The sequence below is a fragment of the Sebastes fasciatus genome, chromosome 5, assembly GCF_043250625.1.
Source record: "Sebastes fasciatus isolate fSebFas1 chromosome 5, fSebFas1.pri, whole genome shotgun sequence".
Classification (NCBI taxonomy): Eukaryota; Metazoa; Chordata; class Actinopteri; order Perciformes; family Sebastidae; genus Sebastes; species Sebastes fasciatus.
The window spans coordinates 5,549,084-5,565,560 of NC_133799.1; the positions used below are offsets into that span (position 1 = coordinate 5,549,084).

The 16,477-nt window shown below is 37.9% G+C and overlaps 1 protein-coding gene across 2 annotated transcripts; it reads left to right on the plus strand.

The window, feature by feature from the left end:
• The first annotated feature begins 187 nt into the window (after nt 1-187).
• On the plus strand, nt 188-14,941 carry LOC141767406 (uncharacterized). Of its 2 annotated transcripts, XM_074634663.1 has the most exons (16): nt 188-353; nt 3,810-4,458; nt 5,560-5,668; nt 6,063-6,118; nt 6,301-6,335; nt 6,654-6,685; nt 8,760-8,892; nt 9,135-9,297; nt 10,193-10,343; nt 10,934-10,956; nt 12,124-12,184; nt 12,451-12,493; nt 12,815-12,977; nt 13,827-13,860; nt 14,277-14,314; nt 14,471-14,941. In XM_074634663.1, exons 1-16 carry the CDS (start codon nt 351-353, stop codon nt 14,506-14,508), a joined length of 1,731 nt encoding a protein of 576 aa, XP_074490764.1. In that variant the 5' UTR covers nt 188-350; the 3' UTR covers nt 14,509-14,941. The 2 variants fall into 2 exon arrangements, with proteins under 2 accessions (XP_074490764.1, XP_074490765.1); XM_074634664.1 differs by lacking the exon at nt 13,827-13,860 and having other exon boundaries at nt 12,815-12,981; nt 14,253-14,314.
• Nucleotides 14,942-16,477: the final 1,536 nt, after the last annotated feature.

Below are 16,477 nucleotides of genomic sequence, written 5' to 3' on the forward strand. Positions count from 1 at the left end.
GAGAGACATGTCTAAACACACATTGCCAGAAAGAAAAAGGAAACAGATAGCGTTGCTTCACTTGCGTCACAGTGATCTTACACATAACTGTACATTTTCATTTACGTAACGAAAAACATGACCTTTTAAGAAGAAATGAAACAAACTGGCTGACAGCATGTTAATGTGTCTCTACTGTTAATCTCATGTTGTGGTGCTGCTGTTGCCAACACTGAGTTACTGAGCATTTCCTCATTTGCAGTAAGTTTAGTGACACAGGTCTGTACAGCTCAGTAGCATCAGGCGGGATACTGAATCACTGCTGGACATGGAGCACTTTATCCATCACTGAACCATCACTAAAGGCAAATATGGTAAGAAAATGTAATTTACTATGTTATTTTAAGAGTTTTGTTGTTATTTTTAATGTATTCATCAGTGTAATGATTAACAACTACTCCACAGCAGCTTTCACACTTAATTCTGGCCATTTCCTCCTCACCATCACGGCGTCTATGAATAACCTGACTGTTGTAGAAAGACTATCCACAGATTTGATCATTTCACTGGGGGTAAAACCACAGTTTCCTTCTGTTATGTAACTAAATACTCATTGAATCACCTTTAAAACTCTTAACCTGTTTTACAAGCCTGCTAATGCATGATCTGACCGACCGGCTACGGTTGTTCTTGACTTTAATTACATCATTTTCACAGTAGAAGGGGAAGTTGGATTCAGAAAAAAAAAGAAATGTTCATGCTGCTGCTAATGAAAGAAAGGTTTATTACACACAGCTATCAGTGGTTAATGATTCACATGTGCTCAGGGCCACTTCTACTTTTCTATCTTCATATCTTTCTCTTAAACTACACCCAATTTTAAGACTATTTTTATACAGAACAAGGTTAATGATGGTTGATATTTAGTCTTTGAATTGTAAAGGATCCTGTACTTTTTTCTCCATATCAAGGAAGACGTAAGATCATTAATTAAATGAATCAACTACATCAAATGTCTGTTTTCTGTAGCAGAGACTAGCTGCTACCTAGTACGTATAAAAGACTAGTATTATTAGAATATATTCAATCAAACTTTATCTGTATAACACCTTTTGTACAGGTTAGTGCAATTCAAAATGCTTTACAGATGACTGACGAGCCGATAATAATACAAATGTAAACAGTAAAACAGTTTTACTGACTTTTGGTGTTGTCTTAAAAGAGATCATTAGAAGACATCAATAGAGTTCATCAATATTTAGCTTTCACACATCAGAAAATATTCTAAAGAACAAGTGCAATATGAGTTATGACTGTAATTAATTAAGTCATGTTATATTTGACTTGACTTTGTTTTCATTTTGTCACTTAGTTGTAAAAGTTTTTGTTCTCAGTTTTATCAGGTTTTCTCTGCAGCACAGCTGCACACCTACAATCTGTGGCGACACCGTTTTAAAAACATCTGCGATAATGTGACACAGTGCCAAAAGGACACACACATGTATAGATGCACACACACACCCACACATGCACACACTTCTGCAGGCGCTCGCTGACTGAAAGTGGAACCCCGTCAGTGTGTCATGGGTGTGTGTTGTGGTGTAGAGAGAAAAGTCTTCGTCTGTTTCCTCGTATTAGCGAGCAGAGCTTGCAGCTTATAGGTGCAGGAGTGACATTTCTATGGTAACCAGTGCAGGATGCTGAGGTACAGAGATGTGTGGTTGTGAGCACTTCCTGCTCCTCTTTGCACCCTCTGTTTGACTTTGTTACAACTTAAAGTGTTCAGACATCAGATGGTGTAATTCCTTCCTTGTCATTTTATTTTGTCAACATAACAGAGAATGAGACGTATTCATTTACAACAGAATTTCCTTTCATTTACATAATTTTGACCTCCTTGTTGATCATATTTAGGAGTCAGCTAACAGTTGCTCTATTGAAACATATTTCTGACTCCGCTATTGAAGTTAAACTCAACCAGTGGTATTATTTCTGCCTGCAGATGACTGATGCTCTGTCTATACTGTTCTGAACGCTTTATTCAAATTCAGTTATTTGTCTTGGTTCATTTGTGTTCGTGAGAATGTCAACATTCAAGCCCCAAATAACGTCACAGAGACACCTAAAATGAGAATTTCAGTTCTTACAAGATGACTGGGACTCATTTCGAAACAACTGCAGAGAAATCCCCTTTCTGTTTCATCCACACAAAACAGTGAATGTGTGAATGTACACCCCCTGGCCATTTTTTAGATGCACCGATACAGTTTAATGCATTCTACATTTAGAAAGATTATAATGTTCAGTTGTTGTTGACACTATCAGAGAGGCGTTAATTCAACTATTACAGAGGTCATAGTTAGTGATGAGTTTGTAAATATGTGTGTAAAACATGAACATTAGAAACACCTCTCAATATTATGCAGTCCAGTTCAACACCACTGCAAACTACAACCTCAATTATAAAGATGTAGTTAGATTAATACCGCTCTGTTGATGTCAATCAAAACTGAACATAATTATCTTTGTAGAATTCACGGCTGATCTGCTGTATTGAGATTGCATTAAGTTGTGCAGGTGTACCTAATAAAGCGGTCGCTGAGTGTAAAATCTCCTCTCACACCAGCGTGGTGCAGTTCAGTGTGTGGAAGCAGACAGGAAATGACCATAAAGAGACAGACATCAGTTTATGATCACCAGCTGAAAGCAGATGAGTTCATGATGCAAAGTTAAGTAAAAGTTTGTAAGCAAGTTAGTAAAGTTTATTTTTCACAACCAGAGTCATCAGGTGCTTCACAGGTGCACAGAAAATACATCATCATAAAATATAACTTGAATTTCAGGGAGTAAACAAAAATAAATACAAAACATAAAAATGAAACCATAAAATCATCGCAGTTATAATTAGATGGCAGGATACCGAACTCCCTCCTATAAAGATGCTCACCTGCAAGTCATGTGACTGTTTTTATGAGCTTTGCTTTTTGCATGTTATTGTCATTGTGGCTCTAAATGACCAAAATACAAAAGACGCAACCTCTTCATACAAAGAAAAACCTCGAGAGACGTAACTTCCCTTTAAAAAATCTGTCATGAAATCTCAGAAAAGCCTCGTCTGAGTCATTAAAGTCAGGGACCCCTAATTGAACCTTATTGCTTCAAGTAGTGGAACATCATACTGCTGCCTGTTATGGAGCCTTTGTTGTTAGATGCACTAATCTGATATGATGGCTGTGATGTGGCCGATTCAGTTTCTCTGTCAGTGTCTCTATAAAATGTGTTTCAGTTACATTATTCAGTCAGCTGCAGCTCTTAGTGCCACAGAAATCTCTGACCTCATGTTACAATTGAAACTGTCCAATAGCAGTGAGGTCAACATTTAAAATTTGGACAAAGAGAGCAGTGGTATTGATAAGCAATAGATTAATCAGCAGCTAAATTGGCTCATCTCTACATTGTCTCCATAAAAATTCTTGATAAAACAGATGTTTCAACCAACTGTTTTTAACAGAAATACGATTTGAATGTATCATTGGTGATCTCTGAGAGGATTCATAATGACTTACTACAGCCTTCAACATCTTTCTGTTCAATAAACGTTGTGTCTGCTGCACAGAGTTGGAGGAGACTTCACAGCTCTTTGCAGATCAAAGCATCCAGGAAACTGTGTTGTCTCGCAGTGCGTTCTCACTTTGTAAAGATAGCGTAAGGGTTTGACAAGCGCTGAGTGTTTGTGAGCGTGGGGGGCATGCCTTGCTGTGTGCTGCTAACTTCCTGCTTCAGAAAAAAGAGCGTCTGCAGTTGAGTTTGTGCTCCTGTGTTGTCGTCAGGGGGAGAGCGTTGATGTCAAGGCTCTGAGGGCCAGATTCAACAGCAAGACCAGCACCTCGGACACCAGCAGCCGAGATAGCGGCTCCCCAAAATCTCCACGACCTGGGTTTGGGAGGCCCATCCTGCCGGTGACAGAGAACGATTTGGCTCATCACAGACTGTCTCCTGCGGTTCCCCCTCCACCGATAGCGAGCCCAGGCCTGGTGAGGTTCCCCAGGGCAGAACTGATGGCAGCCTCCATCCCCTCCAGGCCTGCTGCCTTTCCTCGACTGCCTCCCAATCCTGGAGTCAGAGCATCCCTCCAGCCGGCAGACCCCGGCAAGGTCAAGCTGAAGGGGGAGATGCTACAGAACATGATGCTGATGCACCAGAGGCCTCCAGGCACCAAACCAGCCCCGGGTCCCGCTCCAGTTCAGGCTCCGGCACCAGCTCCCACCTTCACCCCTCTACCGCCGCGACAGCCGCCCCGACAGCCGCCCCGACAGAGGATCGCAGAGGACGTGACCCCGCTGAGGAAGCCACTGCCCCCTGAAGGACGCCAGCCTTTGAAACCCAAACGGCCTCCCAATGTCAACCTGGAGCCCTTTCTCAGGTTCAACCGAGGAGGTTCACATGGACCTGCCCTTCCTGGTCCGAGAAAGACTGACGGTGAGTGTCACTCGCACACAGATTATCTAGGACTCAACTAATAAATGAAAGACAATCTGGATATTCCTCATTTCTAGAGCTGCAACGATTAATCGATTAGTTATAAATTATTAAATTAATCGGAATCTTAATTGGTTTGAGTAATTTTATAAGACAAAAAGTCTAAATTCTCTGATTCCAGCTTCTTAAATGTGAATATTTCCTGGTTTCTTTACTCCTCTATGACAGTAAACTGAATATCTTTGAGTTGTGGACAAAACAAGACATTTGAGGACGTCATCTTGGGCTTTTGGAAACACTGATCGTCATTTTTCACAATTTTCTGACATTTTATAGGCCAAACAACTAATCGATTAATCGAGAAAATAATCAACAGATTAATCAACAATGAACATAATCGTTAGTTGTAGCCCTACACCTTTTCAGATGAAAACACAGACACTCTGTGTTCATTCTCTTTAAAAAATAATTAGCAAAATCATGACATGGATTTGGAAGATTGTCAATATAGCTCAAAGACTATGCTGTCATTTTGTCTTTTTCATAGACATTTATTACAGAACACGTTTTTAAATATCACAGTAGGAAAAGCACATGTGTTACCACTTTATTAATGATGGCTGAATTCCATTTAGCTGCTTCAGTTTCAGGGTCCTGGTGCTGTTCACACTGTCACACTGTCATAGTTTACTGGCAACAAAACAAAGCCATCGTTAATGTTTTCAGTAACACCTTCACTCTGTCAAAATGTCTGCTATGAAAAAAATATTGTACATGGTACTTTTATATATATTTACTTATTATTATTATTATTATTATTATTATTATTATTATTATTATTATTATTATTATTATTATTATAATTTGTATTATTATTTATTTTTTATTTTTTATTTTATTTTATTTTTAAAACGTTTTTTTATCTTATTAAATATCTTTTAAATCTCTGACTTTAAACTTTTGATGGAAAGTTAAGTACATTAAATTTAACTTGAATGTGATTTAAGTGTGTACGAGCAACTTTTCATTGCTGGTTATCTGTCTCATTTAACCGTGAATTTATACAAATATCGTCATTCTCTCCGGTTTTCTTCCTCTCAGGTTCCTCGGGCTCAGCCGGCAGAAAGATGTCTTCACCTACAGTTGTCAGTCCTCCAAAACCGCCAGAACGATCCAACAAACCCATTCTGCCGCACCAAATGGCCTCCATGTGAGTATTCAACTAGTTCACATGATGCTGGTGTTATGAAAGTATACCTGCTGGGATGTACATACAGAAACATGTTTTAAATTCATGTCATTTATTTCACATCTTTAAATACACAATAAGCCACAATAAAATCTGATTCTTATTACCATCACGGTTGTCATGGTTTAAAGGTGGCAGACAGAAATTGTGGGAAATTGTGGGAAAATCAACATGAATGTAATACCCTTAGAGAATAATAATAACTGGAGAATAAATCATATCAGAGACTCTAATTTAAAGTATAAAAGAAATAGTATACAAAGAGAAATAGCTGTGCATATTTTTCTAAACTTTTTCTGCGTGCAGGTGTCAAGTGGTCCAAGATACATAACTGAATATTGTTTATTAATTGCAGGGATATTGAGGATGACCAGGACACTTACGATGACATTGCAAGCTTTGAGAAGAACGGTAACAATTACAGCTTGTTTTTTGGTGCATCGCTCCTTTTGTTCTTGAAGCTTTTGTTCCTCTGACACATTTTGAAACAATCATTTTAAGAGTTTTGACTTATAATTTCCTTGTATTATTATAAAGATGTTTTTCAAATGGAAGACATGCCTTTCATGTCTTGATATTGTGTTACTTCACAGAGTCCTGGAGCGACAATTCACATTGTGTAGACGGGGTAAGTACAGAAAACTGAAACTGAATTTTTAACTTACTGTAAATGCCTCCCATTTTAAGAAAAACCAGGTGGCTCTTGTTGTGAGAACAAGTTGCTTTCTTCCCTAAATCTAGGAACTAAAATTAGAATGAAGTTTAAATTCCAGTTGTTTATATTGCTGGAAATTCCTTTATATTGGTGAGATCAATTAAAGACTATTAAAACAATTAAACACTTAAGCAATGGGTGGCATTCCCCTTCAATTGAATAAGTCCTGTAGACAGTATGAATGTTTTTCTTTGTTCTTTAAAAGTGCAAATAAAGCCTTTTGTCTTGCAGGACGATGATGACGTGTATGAGTTTATTGATGAGTAAGTATAAACTTTCTGCCTTTACCATTAAACCGTTGTGTCTGTATTGGTTATGAAGCGCTCTACTAGCTAAAAGCATGAAAGTGGCTGCAGCTGCATAAACATGAAGTGCGATTCTATTATTTCTGTTACTGCTGTTATTTTTGCACCTATACTGAAACAGCTACTAGTGCAACAACCACCACCACTGCTGCAACCACTATTGCAAAATAAGCCTTTTGCAATTAGGGTGTTTTGCTTTTGACACAACTTCAAATTATCCTAATTTACAACAATCTCTGCTCCTTTAGATTTAAAGTCACAAAGACACAGCATTTTGACATAGTGTAGTTGGGTGAATATAAAGGGTCTGGGATGCAACATTAAATGTGCCACAAGTGTGCAATATGATTCCTTTATGGTTATAAGTTTTGGTAACACTTCATTTTACAGGTCCGCAAATTTTATGATAATTAGATGATAATTAGCAAGTAACCTATTGGAAATTTCTTTGGATTTACTCCCAAATTACCCCAATATTTACCTCAAAATTAATAAAAAATGACTTTATTATAAACATTATTTATTAATTATATTCCACTATTTCCCAATAGCTGATAATTTATTTAATACATTTCCAGAAAATCGTACAAAGTTAATTGATATGCTTTATTTCCATGTCTGCTGATAAATAGATAATAATTGGCAAATAACTTCATTCGAATTTCTTTAAAAACTCCCTGAATCATTACATTAGCTACCAGGTTACATTTGTGTAGACAATAAGTCACACAATGGTGAGATTTGTGCCTGATCAGAAGTTTCTTCTATTAGTTTTGGTTTCCACCTCCGATGAAGAGCAGCACACAGCCGCTTTTTAACGATTATATGCTATTTTAGCATATAAATATTAAATCATGTTTATAATAAAGTAATTTTCGATCAATTTTGAGTTAAATTTTGGGGTAATCTGGCAGTAATTTCAAAGAAATTTAAAATAGATTACTTGCTAATCATCACCAAATTACCATGACATTTTCTGACCTGTAAAATGAAGTGTTATCGTAGGTTTTTCTTTGATTCAACATATTTCCTGTTAAAGCAGGGGGTGGGTGTTGTAATGTGGGCAGATTGGAACAAACTGAAAAAGTAAAGTTTGCGGGATACTGCAGGTGGTAAAACAGTTTACTGTGAAGTGCTTACATGTAGGGCTGAATGAATGAATTCAGTGCTCACAATCACGTTGTGTCGTAGTTGTTTGATTTTTTTTTTGCTTAACCACAACCACCTTTTTCCAGAGAGTCAAAGTAATGAGACTACTGTCAACAAAATATGAAAATCTTTAGAGATGGCAATGTAAATCTGACGTTAGCATTTCACTCAAAGCAGAGCTATGTACAGGCTCACAGAGCAGCCGATTAGACTGTTGTCAGGTTATTAAATAGGCGTTATCAGTCGCTATAAGCCCCATAGATGTGGGTCAGTAGGGGCCTACTACACCCACTAGTAGGTTTTATCATCTATTCACATGGTAGATCACTGAAAGAAGGTATAAAAGAACACAAGTCAGGCGCTGTAGTATAGACAGCGTGAAACTCCACACAAAACACAGGGTTTTCACTCAGGAGACCGGAGTTTGCATCCTGCGTGACACCAACAATGTGTTGTTGTCTTTGTGTTCGCAGTTATTTTAACCCAAAACACAATGTTTTTCCCTAAAATGTTTTTTTTTTTGCCTAAACCTAAAGAAGTTGTAGTTTTGTTGCCTAAACGTTCAGAAGCCCTTTTTTTGTTCAAAACATAACGTTTCATTCAGTTTTACAACATATTAGAACGTGCTGCTTTTAAGTTTTGCTTTCACTTTTACAACGTAGTAGGCATAGCAGGCTTTTAATGACCCACATCTATGGTTCTGATAGTGCCTGATAACGCCTATTTAATGGCCTGATAACAGTCGAATCAGGTACAGCGAGCCACAGGCATGGCTGTAGATTCTTGTAGAGGCTCATTATTAATGTAGTAGGAGTACGTTGTGATGTGAAGAACCATGTAAAAAAGTGACAAGTCATTTCTCATTTGAATTTTTCCTTCACAGAGATCAGTTGGAGCTAAATCGGGTAAATGCTGAGAAGCCAGACAAAAAAGAAGCAAAGAGGCAACAGGCGCAGGAGAAGAAAGATCAGATGGAGCGTCAGAAAAAAGAAAATGAGTTGAGGAAGAATTTTCAGGTACCAACAATGAAACCCTCTAAAGTCCATCTTCTGCAGATCAGATAATATTTTATATTTCGTTGACATGGATGACATTGAAATATATATATTTATTACTAGTTTAAACCAGAGTTCTTTCTTTGAAATTTGTAACTTAGCTTACATCCTAAAGCATTGAGGTTATTCACATTCACCTACTCCATCCACATCTATTTCTGTTATTTGTCAACTTTCACAGCTTTTTTTCTGTCCGTCTGTAGTTGCAAGGGGAAGTTGAGGTTCTTCATACGGCCAGAGTCCGGCATGACTGGCAAGGAGGAGGAAAACTGGACCTCAGCGTGCGGCAAGGAGATAGCGTGGAGATCCTCCGAGTGAAGAATAACCCAGGAGGCAAATGGTTGGCTCGCTCTCTCAGCGGAAACTGTGAGTTTCGTTTTAAATTTCTATCGTGCATGTATAGAAAACCTTCCAGTATGAACCACTCTTCAGTGCCATAAAGTTAAACCTCTGAGTTAGGCTTGGCAAATTCTCCTCCCTACATCAACCTAACAGACACTGCAGAGACCTTTGTTGATATGAAGGTTAGGCAACTCAAAGTTTTCTATCTAAAATGTTGTTGTTGTTGTTGTTGTTGTTGTTGTTGTATAAATTATAAAAATATAAAAGCAGCAGTATAAGTGTTTGCAGTAGGCATAGGATAATCATCATACTGTACTATACGTTTCCACCCACCTGTTTTCGATACGCATTTTCAATTTGCATATTTAAAGCTTGGGTGGAAATACTTGAAATAAAAAAAAAAAAAAATGAAATATTGCATTGGTTTCACTTGGCTTTGGTGGAAATATTGGCATAAAGAAACTGTTTTTGTTTTTTTTGAGTATGCTTTGGTGTTGGAGTACCTCATGCAATTATTTCGCTTTGGTGTGTATGTGCTTTTGTACTTATGTGGACTAATTTGAGTTTAGATTTTCAGTTTGAAGACATTTTGTCTGGGTTTTGCTTCTTCAAAGTAGTGTGGTCCTGCCACGGGTCTAACTTTATAAAAAATATGATGTATCATATTATGCAGATGATACTCAACTCTGTGAAACCAAAAAATCCCAGCCTTCAACCTCTCAGTCTCTGTCTTATTTCATGCTTCCTCTAGTGTTTGATTAACCTTTATAGTAATTCAACCCATCCGGTTGACCCCATGGGACCTTATTTCGGAAAAAAATATGTACGAGATATAAATACATGGGTCTGTGTTGACTTACACGGTGAATTGTCATAATAAAGCTGAAGTATATCATCTTGATGTTGTGTTACCTTACAGATGGATACATTAGTAACACATGTGTGGATGTTGACTATGAAGCAGTGAAACGCAAAGCGCTCCAGTCCAGAAAAATAGACGCATCACCGTTGCCTCCACCACCTCCAGACCCCCCAATGATGTTACGGGTTGAGTCCAATAGCAGCGACAGGTACAGTAGATCATGTTAATCCTGCTGTATTTAGCTTTTTCTCATTATATTGTGAGAAAAGTGTCTCAACATTCTTCAGCCAACCTTTCCCAAAGGTTTTATCCCAGCCCATTATCATTCCCAGCGCGTCAAATGCCGAGGCTTTGTCACACTTCCGTCGGCGTTCGGTAACACCGAACAAGGCACTCCTTAGCGCCGGTATGACATGCACCGGGCGTTCCATTAATTATAATGCAAGCCCATCTGCAGCAACACTAAACACTACGAGAAAGAGCGCTGGGTGTGTGGTGACGTAGTTTAAAGTACAAACTGTACACTGTACAAACGTAGTAGTTTTAGCTCCAACCTGCAGTTCTTTCCTAAACCTAACTGTAGTGGTTTTGCTACCTAAACCTAAAGTGACGCCAAGGTAACTATAGTGATTTTGATGCCAAAAATAAAGTGAGGCCAAAGGGCGTGACAAAGCGGCGGTAAGTGACGAGCTGGGATGGGAACGTGTTGATGATCCACCTAATTGTTTGGTTGCATTACTTTCTCAGTTTCACCCACGTCTGTTCCAACTAACATGTTATGTTTCCTCTAATCTGCAGCATGCTTCAAGACGACGTTGACGGTAAGTGACAACACACAACTCACAAACATCATTTTCTGATTGGAATTAATACCAGGTAAAATCTCAGTTTTTATTTAACTTCATCATTGCTCAACAGAAACAACACAGTATATATTTATGTAAGATAAAGATAAGCTTGTTTGATTTAATTATTTATTTTTCTTTTGTTAAAAACATTAATAGGGATTCACATTAAGATTCACGAGCACACGACTTACCATTGGTGAAAAATCTGTAAAAGTCTGCTCTTATTGTATATAATTTTCAATTACAGTTGAAACTGTTAATTCTGAATAATATTTTAATAACACTCTATACAGTTTTCTAATGCTCAATACATTTTATAACTTTTTTGTGGTCGAATTTGCATAATTATTTGAACCGAAGAGATGTAGACATACAATCAGTAATACAGCAGTGAATACAGGTAATCAAACAAAACACTAAAGGACTGGTCAGTAAGATTTAACAATAATATGACATACTACAAAAAGCACACATATTAAGTAACTCAAAGTCTCTATAATGGATGCAGATGAATATACATGTGCTTTGAGTGGTCGCAAGACTAGAAAAGCGCTATTTAAATGCAAGTCCATTTACCATTTACCATAAGTATATATATAACATACCCACACCTCATGCACATCCTACGCTATAGAAAAAACCCATATTGCACATAGATACATATCTGCAATAAGGAATAAGGAAGGAAGTGATTACCACTAACTTATGTGATACTAGGTGGTGTTGGTTCAACCCCTAAACAATTTAATAAATTGAGCCAGTATTATAACACCGAAAGATGTCAACAACAATTAGTAAAGAAACAGATTATAAAGCCCAAACAGGGGACAAAGAAATACAAATATTACAGAAACAGGACCAGAGGGAGATTCATGAATAAATCAAATAAACTTGTATATTTGACATCTTAAAGAAGGAGAAAGATGACCAACTTGATCCCTTAAGCATTTGCATGAAATAAGCTGCTTAGCTTTCTTTATTTTATTCTTTTCTCTCACACAAGTGTTAAGGATAAAAATTATAAAATGCAACTGTTATTGTCTGATTGTTTCAACAGATAATGTTAATGGTTAGTATTTATTTACAAGACCAGATCATTTTTTAGATTTAGTTTAACTGTACTTTTTGTTTTGTCCTCAGATGACTATGATGACGTTCAACCACTAACGGAGGATTTCCCCCCACCTCCGCCTGAAATCAGGTATCTATTCACATCTGATCCACTGAAAGGGAACAGGAAATTAGAGCGTGAGATACTGACTGCTCAGTGCAGCTCCGTGTAATGTAAATCTTTATTTATGTATATCTGATGAGAACACATGAGGTAATGTTCAAACACAGAAAAAAACAGAATTATTCTACCTCTAATTTATTTTATTAATCTGCAGGAGAAAATCTAAGGAAATGTGTTGTTGATAAATGCATTTATTCTTGATTAACTGTTAAATCATCTCAATCTTTTTCCAGCATAGATCCTAAAGTGGAGAAGGAGCTAAGAAAAAGATTTAAGGTAAATAGTTTTCACACTGTCACACCAGATTATTTGGTTTTAGTGGTAGATAAAGCAGAGTATCATCAGTATAGCAGTGAAAGGAAATAGTCATATTGTTTATTATTTGTTCCTGAATTATGTGTCCAAAGGGAAACATGTATAGAAAGAAAAGAACAGGGTCCAGGTTGGATCCGTGAGGAACTCCACATACACCACAATGATGAGAAGCATCATTTCCATATGATGCATTTAACACTAACATGTTACAGTGCTTTCATTAAGACAATTACTGGAATTTAGAAAATGCTAAAAATGGTCTCTGTAACTGTTGTTTCCCAGTATGAAGGGCCTGTCAGGGTGCTGCACTCCATGATGGTGGATCCTAATAGCATCATAAAGAAGTCAGGAGGCAAAGATCTGCACGTGATTCAGGGAGAAGTCGTGGACATCATCCAGCTCACCAACAACAAGAAAGCTCTGTGTTGCAACCGGTTTGGAAAATGTATGTAAACACTTCACATCCCTCTTTGTTTGCATGTTATTTTAAGATGCAGCGTATGATACACGAGCAGTTTGTCAAGGTGATTTTAGAATAAGGGTAAGAGTTGATTTTTACTGTCATGGCTATGTGATTAATAAGACTACAGCCATGCCAGCGGCTCTGTGAGGCTGTACTAAGGCACAACTGTGCTTTGAGCTAAATGCTCACAACAGCATGCTAACATGCTCACAATGGCATGACTAACATGCTGAAATTAAAGGAATACTTCATCCCCAAAATGATCATTTGTATACCGCGTGTTACCTTGAATCTATGAAGAAAACTTAGTTTTTCTCGCGAACCTCCATGGTGAACGAAGAATCAAACAGAGAAAAAGTCTTGATGAATTGATGTAAATGCGTTTAACAACAGCAAAACTATATCAAAACATCCGTTTACAAACTCTCACACAACTCGTGCAGTATAATCCAAGTCTTATTTATCCAGTTCCATGCGCACTACTTCCCAAACACATGATTTTACGCTAAAACCTTACTATTTAAAACACTTTCGTCTCACGCTTGTGCAGGCGCGCTACTCATCCGTGTGAGTATACAGTCAACCTCATGGTGGCACTAGATGAAAAATCAGGCCATTACCAAAGTCAACAGAGTGCACCATCTGGGGACAATGAATGGCATTTTGTGCCAATTCACGTAGTAGATAATGAGATATTTCACTGAATAAGTGGAAACTTTAACCTGCTGGGGGTGCTAGAGGAAAAGTCAGGGGATAACCAATTCAGTAACAGCTGTATTTCAATTCAATGTGACTATTTTACATCCAGTCTGTTTTTCTCACCTCTCACAGATGGTTATGTGTCCAGATCTCTTCTTCTTCCAATGTAAGTGAATCAGTTTAATATGTGGCCCTGCCACCATTAGCATTACCTTAATTTAGACTCTTTATACTATAAATAAATAATGCCATTTTCACTAACCTAATGACCTATTTCCTGTAAATACAGTGTTTGGCATGATGACAGCTCCTCTTTGGCTTGAATTGTTTAATAGGGATTTGTGTTGTTGTAGTTTTAGTTTGTAGTTTTTAGCTTTAGTTTTGATTAAATTAGTAAAAGTTGTACAAATACATATTCTATACAAGTTCATCTAAAGTATAATACATTTTGTTCTCATCCATGTTTATAGTAAACAAAGTTGTAAACAACATTTTGACTTCATGTTAAAAGGTTTTAGGTCAAGAAATATCAATGACAAATAACTTTTCTGCAGTCAGTTTAACATCAGTCTTCCTTTACAGGGAAGGAGATATTTACGACGATGTTGACTATCCAGGCGGTGAGTTATCTTTGGATCTTCACGTTCTGTAATAAATGCCATGCAAACTGTGCTACTGTAATTTCAAATGTAATTCACTTTTGGAAACCCATGTGTTTGTCTGACTTTTAAAATCTGTTTTTTAAGAACATCTTGTCTTTTTCTTTTTTATTTCAGACGTCTACGACAACGACTCTCCACACACTGGTTATTGAAACATGTCAAACGCACAGTAAGAGAGATACAGACAGACAAAAGAAACAAACTATATAATAATTTAAAACTGAAAACTTAAGCTATATAAAATATATAATTATCCATCTGGATACACATGTTTGCTTTACTTGACCAGTTGCTTTTAATTAAACAGGATTCAAACACAGCCAGGCTTCCTGTTACAACTGAGGTGTCTGGCTCACAAACTAAAAAACTAAAACTGTATACAAACTATAAAACTGAAGGACGAAAAGGTACGGTCAGGTCTAGACACACACACACATGCCCTGTGCTGAGTAACAAACTTATCAACATTGCGTTGTTTGTCAAACTGCTTGTATAGAACATGAATACACTATTACTGTAGCTTTGTGTATTGCTTGACCTCTGAGATAATTTAAAATAAAGGAAATTACTTTTATTACTTTTTTACTGGTGATCGTGTCTCTTTTTTAATTCACTTTTCTCTCAGTTTTCTCTCTTTTTCAATAAAAAAGAAAAATGCTTAGCCCCTGTAAGTGTTGAGTTTAGTAAAGTGGAGGAGTAATATGAACTCTATCTGATCCATCTGATACACAACTTCCTCAGTGACAGACTGCAAAATGTGCGGGTGGGCACGGCCACATCACCTGCACTCACCACTAACACCGGGGCACCGCAGGGGTGTGTGTTGAGCCCCTTCCTGTATACGCTTTACACCAATGATTGCACCAGTCCGTCACCCAACACCACCTTCCTCAAATACTCAGACGACGCAGCCATTCTTGCCCTACTCACAGACACCAACTCTGTCCTGGATTATCACAACACACTTGCTCAGTTCACTCAGTGGTGTGAGGACAACCATCTTCACCTCAACGTCAGTAAAACCAAGGAAATACAAATCGATCCCACCTCACCTCAGCACCCCATTACCATCAACGCCCAAACAGTTGAAGTAGTTGATAGCTACAAATACCTCGGAGAGACTCTGGACAATAAACTCAGGTTTGACCAACACACCAATGACATTCAAAAAAGGAGCCGCCAAAGACTGTCACTCATCCGAAAACTTAAAGGACTTTATGTTGCGCCCCATCTCCTCCTACTGCTGTACCAGACTATTATCCAGCCTATCCTACTGTACTGTTCCACCTGCTTTTTTAACATGTCATCTGTCACTAACTGGGCAAAACTCACACGCATAACCAACACTGCTGCCAGAATAATTGGTCTCCCCACACCGAACCTCACAGGGCTAAACAACAAAGCCATTTCACGCATTGGAATCTCAATAGCACAGGACATCACACACCCACTCAATCACCACCTCACCATAATGCCCCGCTCCGGGCACTGGTACAGAACACTGAGGTGCAATAGGGCTCGCTTTGGGAAAAGCTTGATACCGGCAGTCATAGCCGCCTTAAACAACAGGCATCGCTGAATATAGGCCTGAGTGTGTACTGCTGTCCGTCATTTTCTGTTGGTGTTGTCGCTGTTGTATTGCTGTTGCTGTTCCTGTTACTTTGTTATTGTGTGCTGTTGTGTGTGTTGGTGTCTGACAAGTGCAGTACTGTGGAAGAGAATTTCCCCCTGTGGGATATCTACCATATCTACTATAATAATAGTAGATATGGAGATAATAGATGCTAAGTAAAAGGTCTGAATTCTTCTTTCTCCACTGCACATCAACACCTAATCAGATTTTTTTTTTACTTAAAGCTTCAGTAGGCGAGATTGGAGCAAATATGATTAAAAAAAGTTATTTTTATAAAATGCTATATCGTGACAGTAGAACATGAAACAGGTAACCTGAAATAAATCACATGCCTCTGTGTCCTCCGGTGTTCCTAACGGCATCTGCAAGGTTTCACAGACCGGAGGAAAACAAGCAGTAAAAGCTGATCTGAGATCTGCTGTCTATCTGCTGTCTATGAGAGCCAGCTGTCAATCACTCGCGAACTCCGACCAAACAGAGGCAGCGCT

Coding starts and splice junctions, on each gene's coding strand:
- LOC141767406 (XM_074634663.1), top strand. Junction 4,459..5,559: donor TGGTCCGAGAAAGACTGACG/GTGAGTGTCACT, acceptor TCTTCCTCTCAG/GTTCCTCGGGCTCAGCCGGC. Junction 6,119..6,300: donor TGCAAGCTTTGAGAAGAACG/GTAACAATTACA, acceptor GTTACTTCACAG/AGTCCTGGAGCGACAATTCA.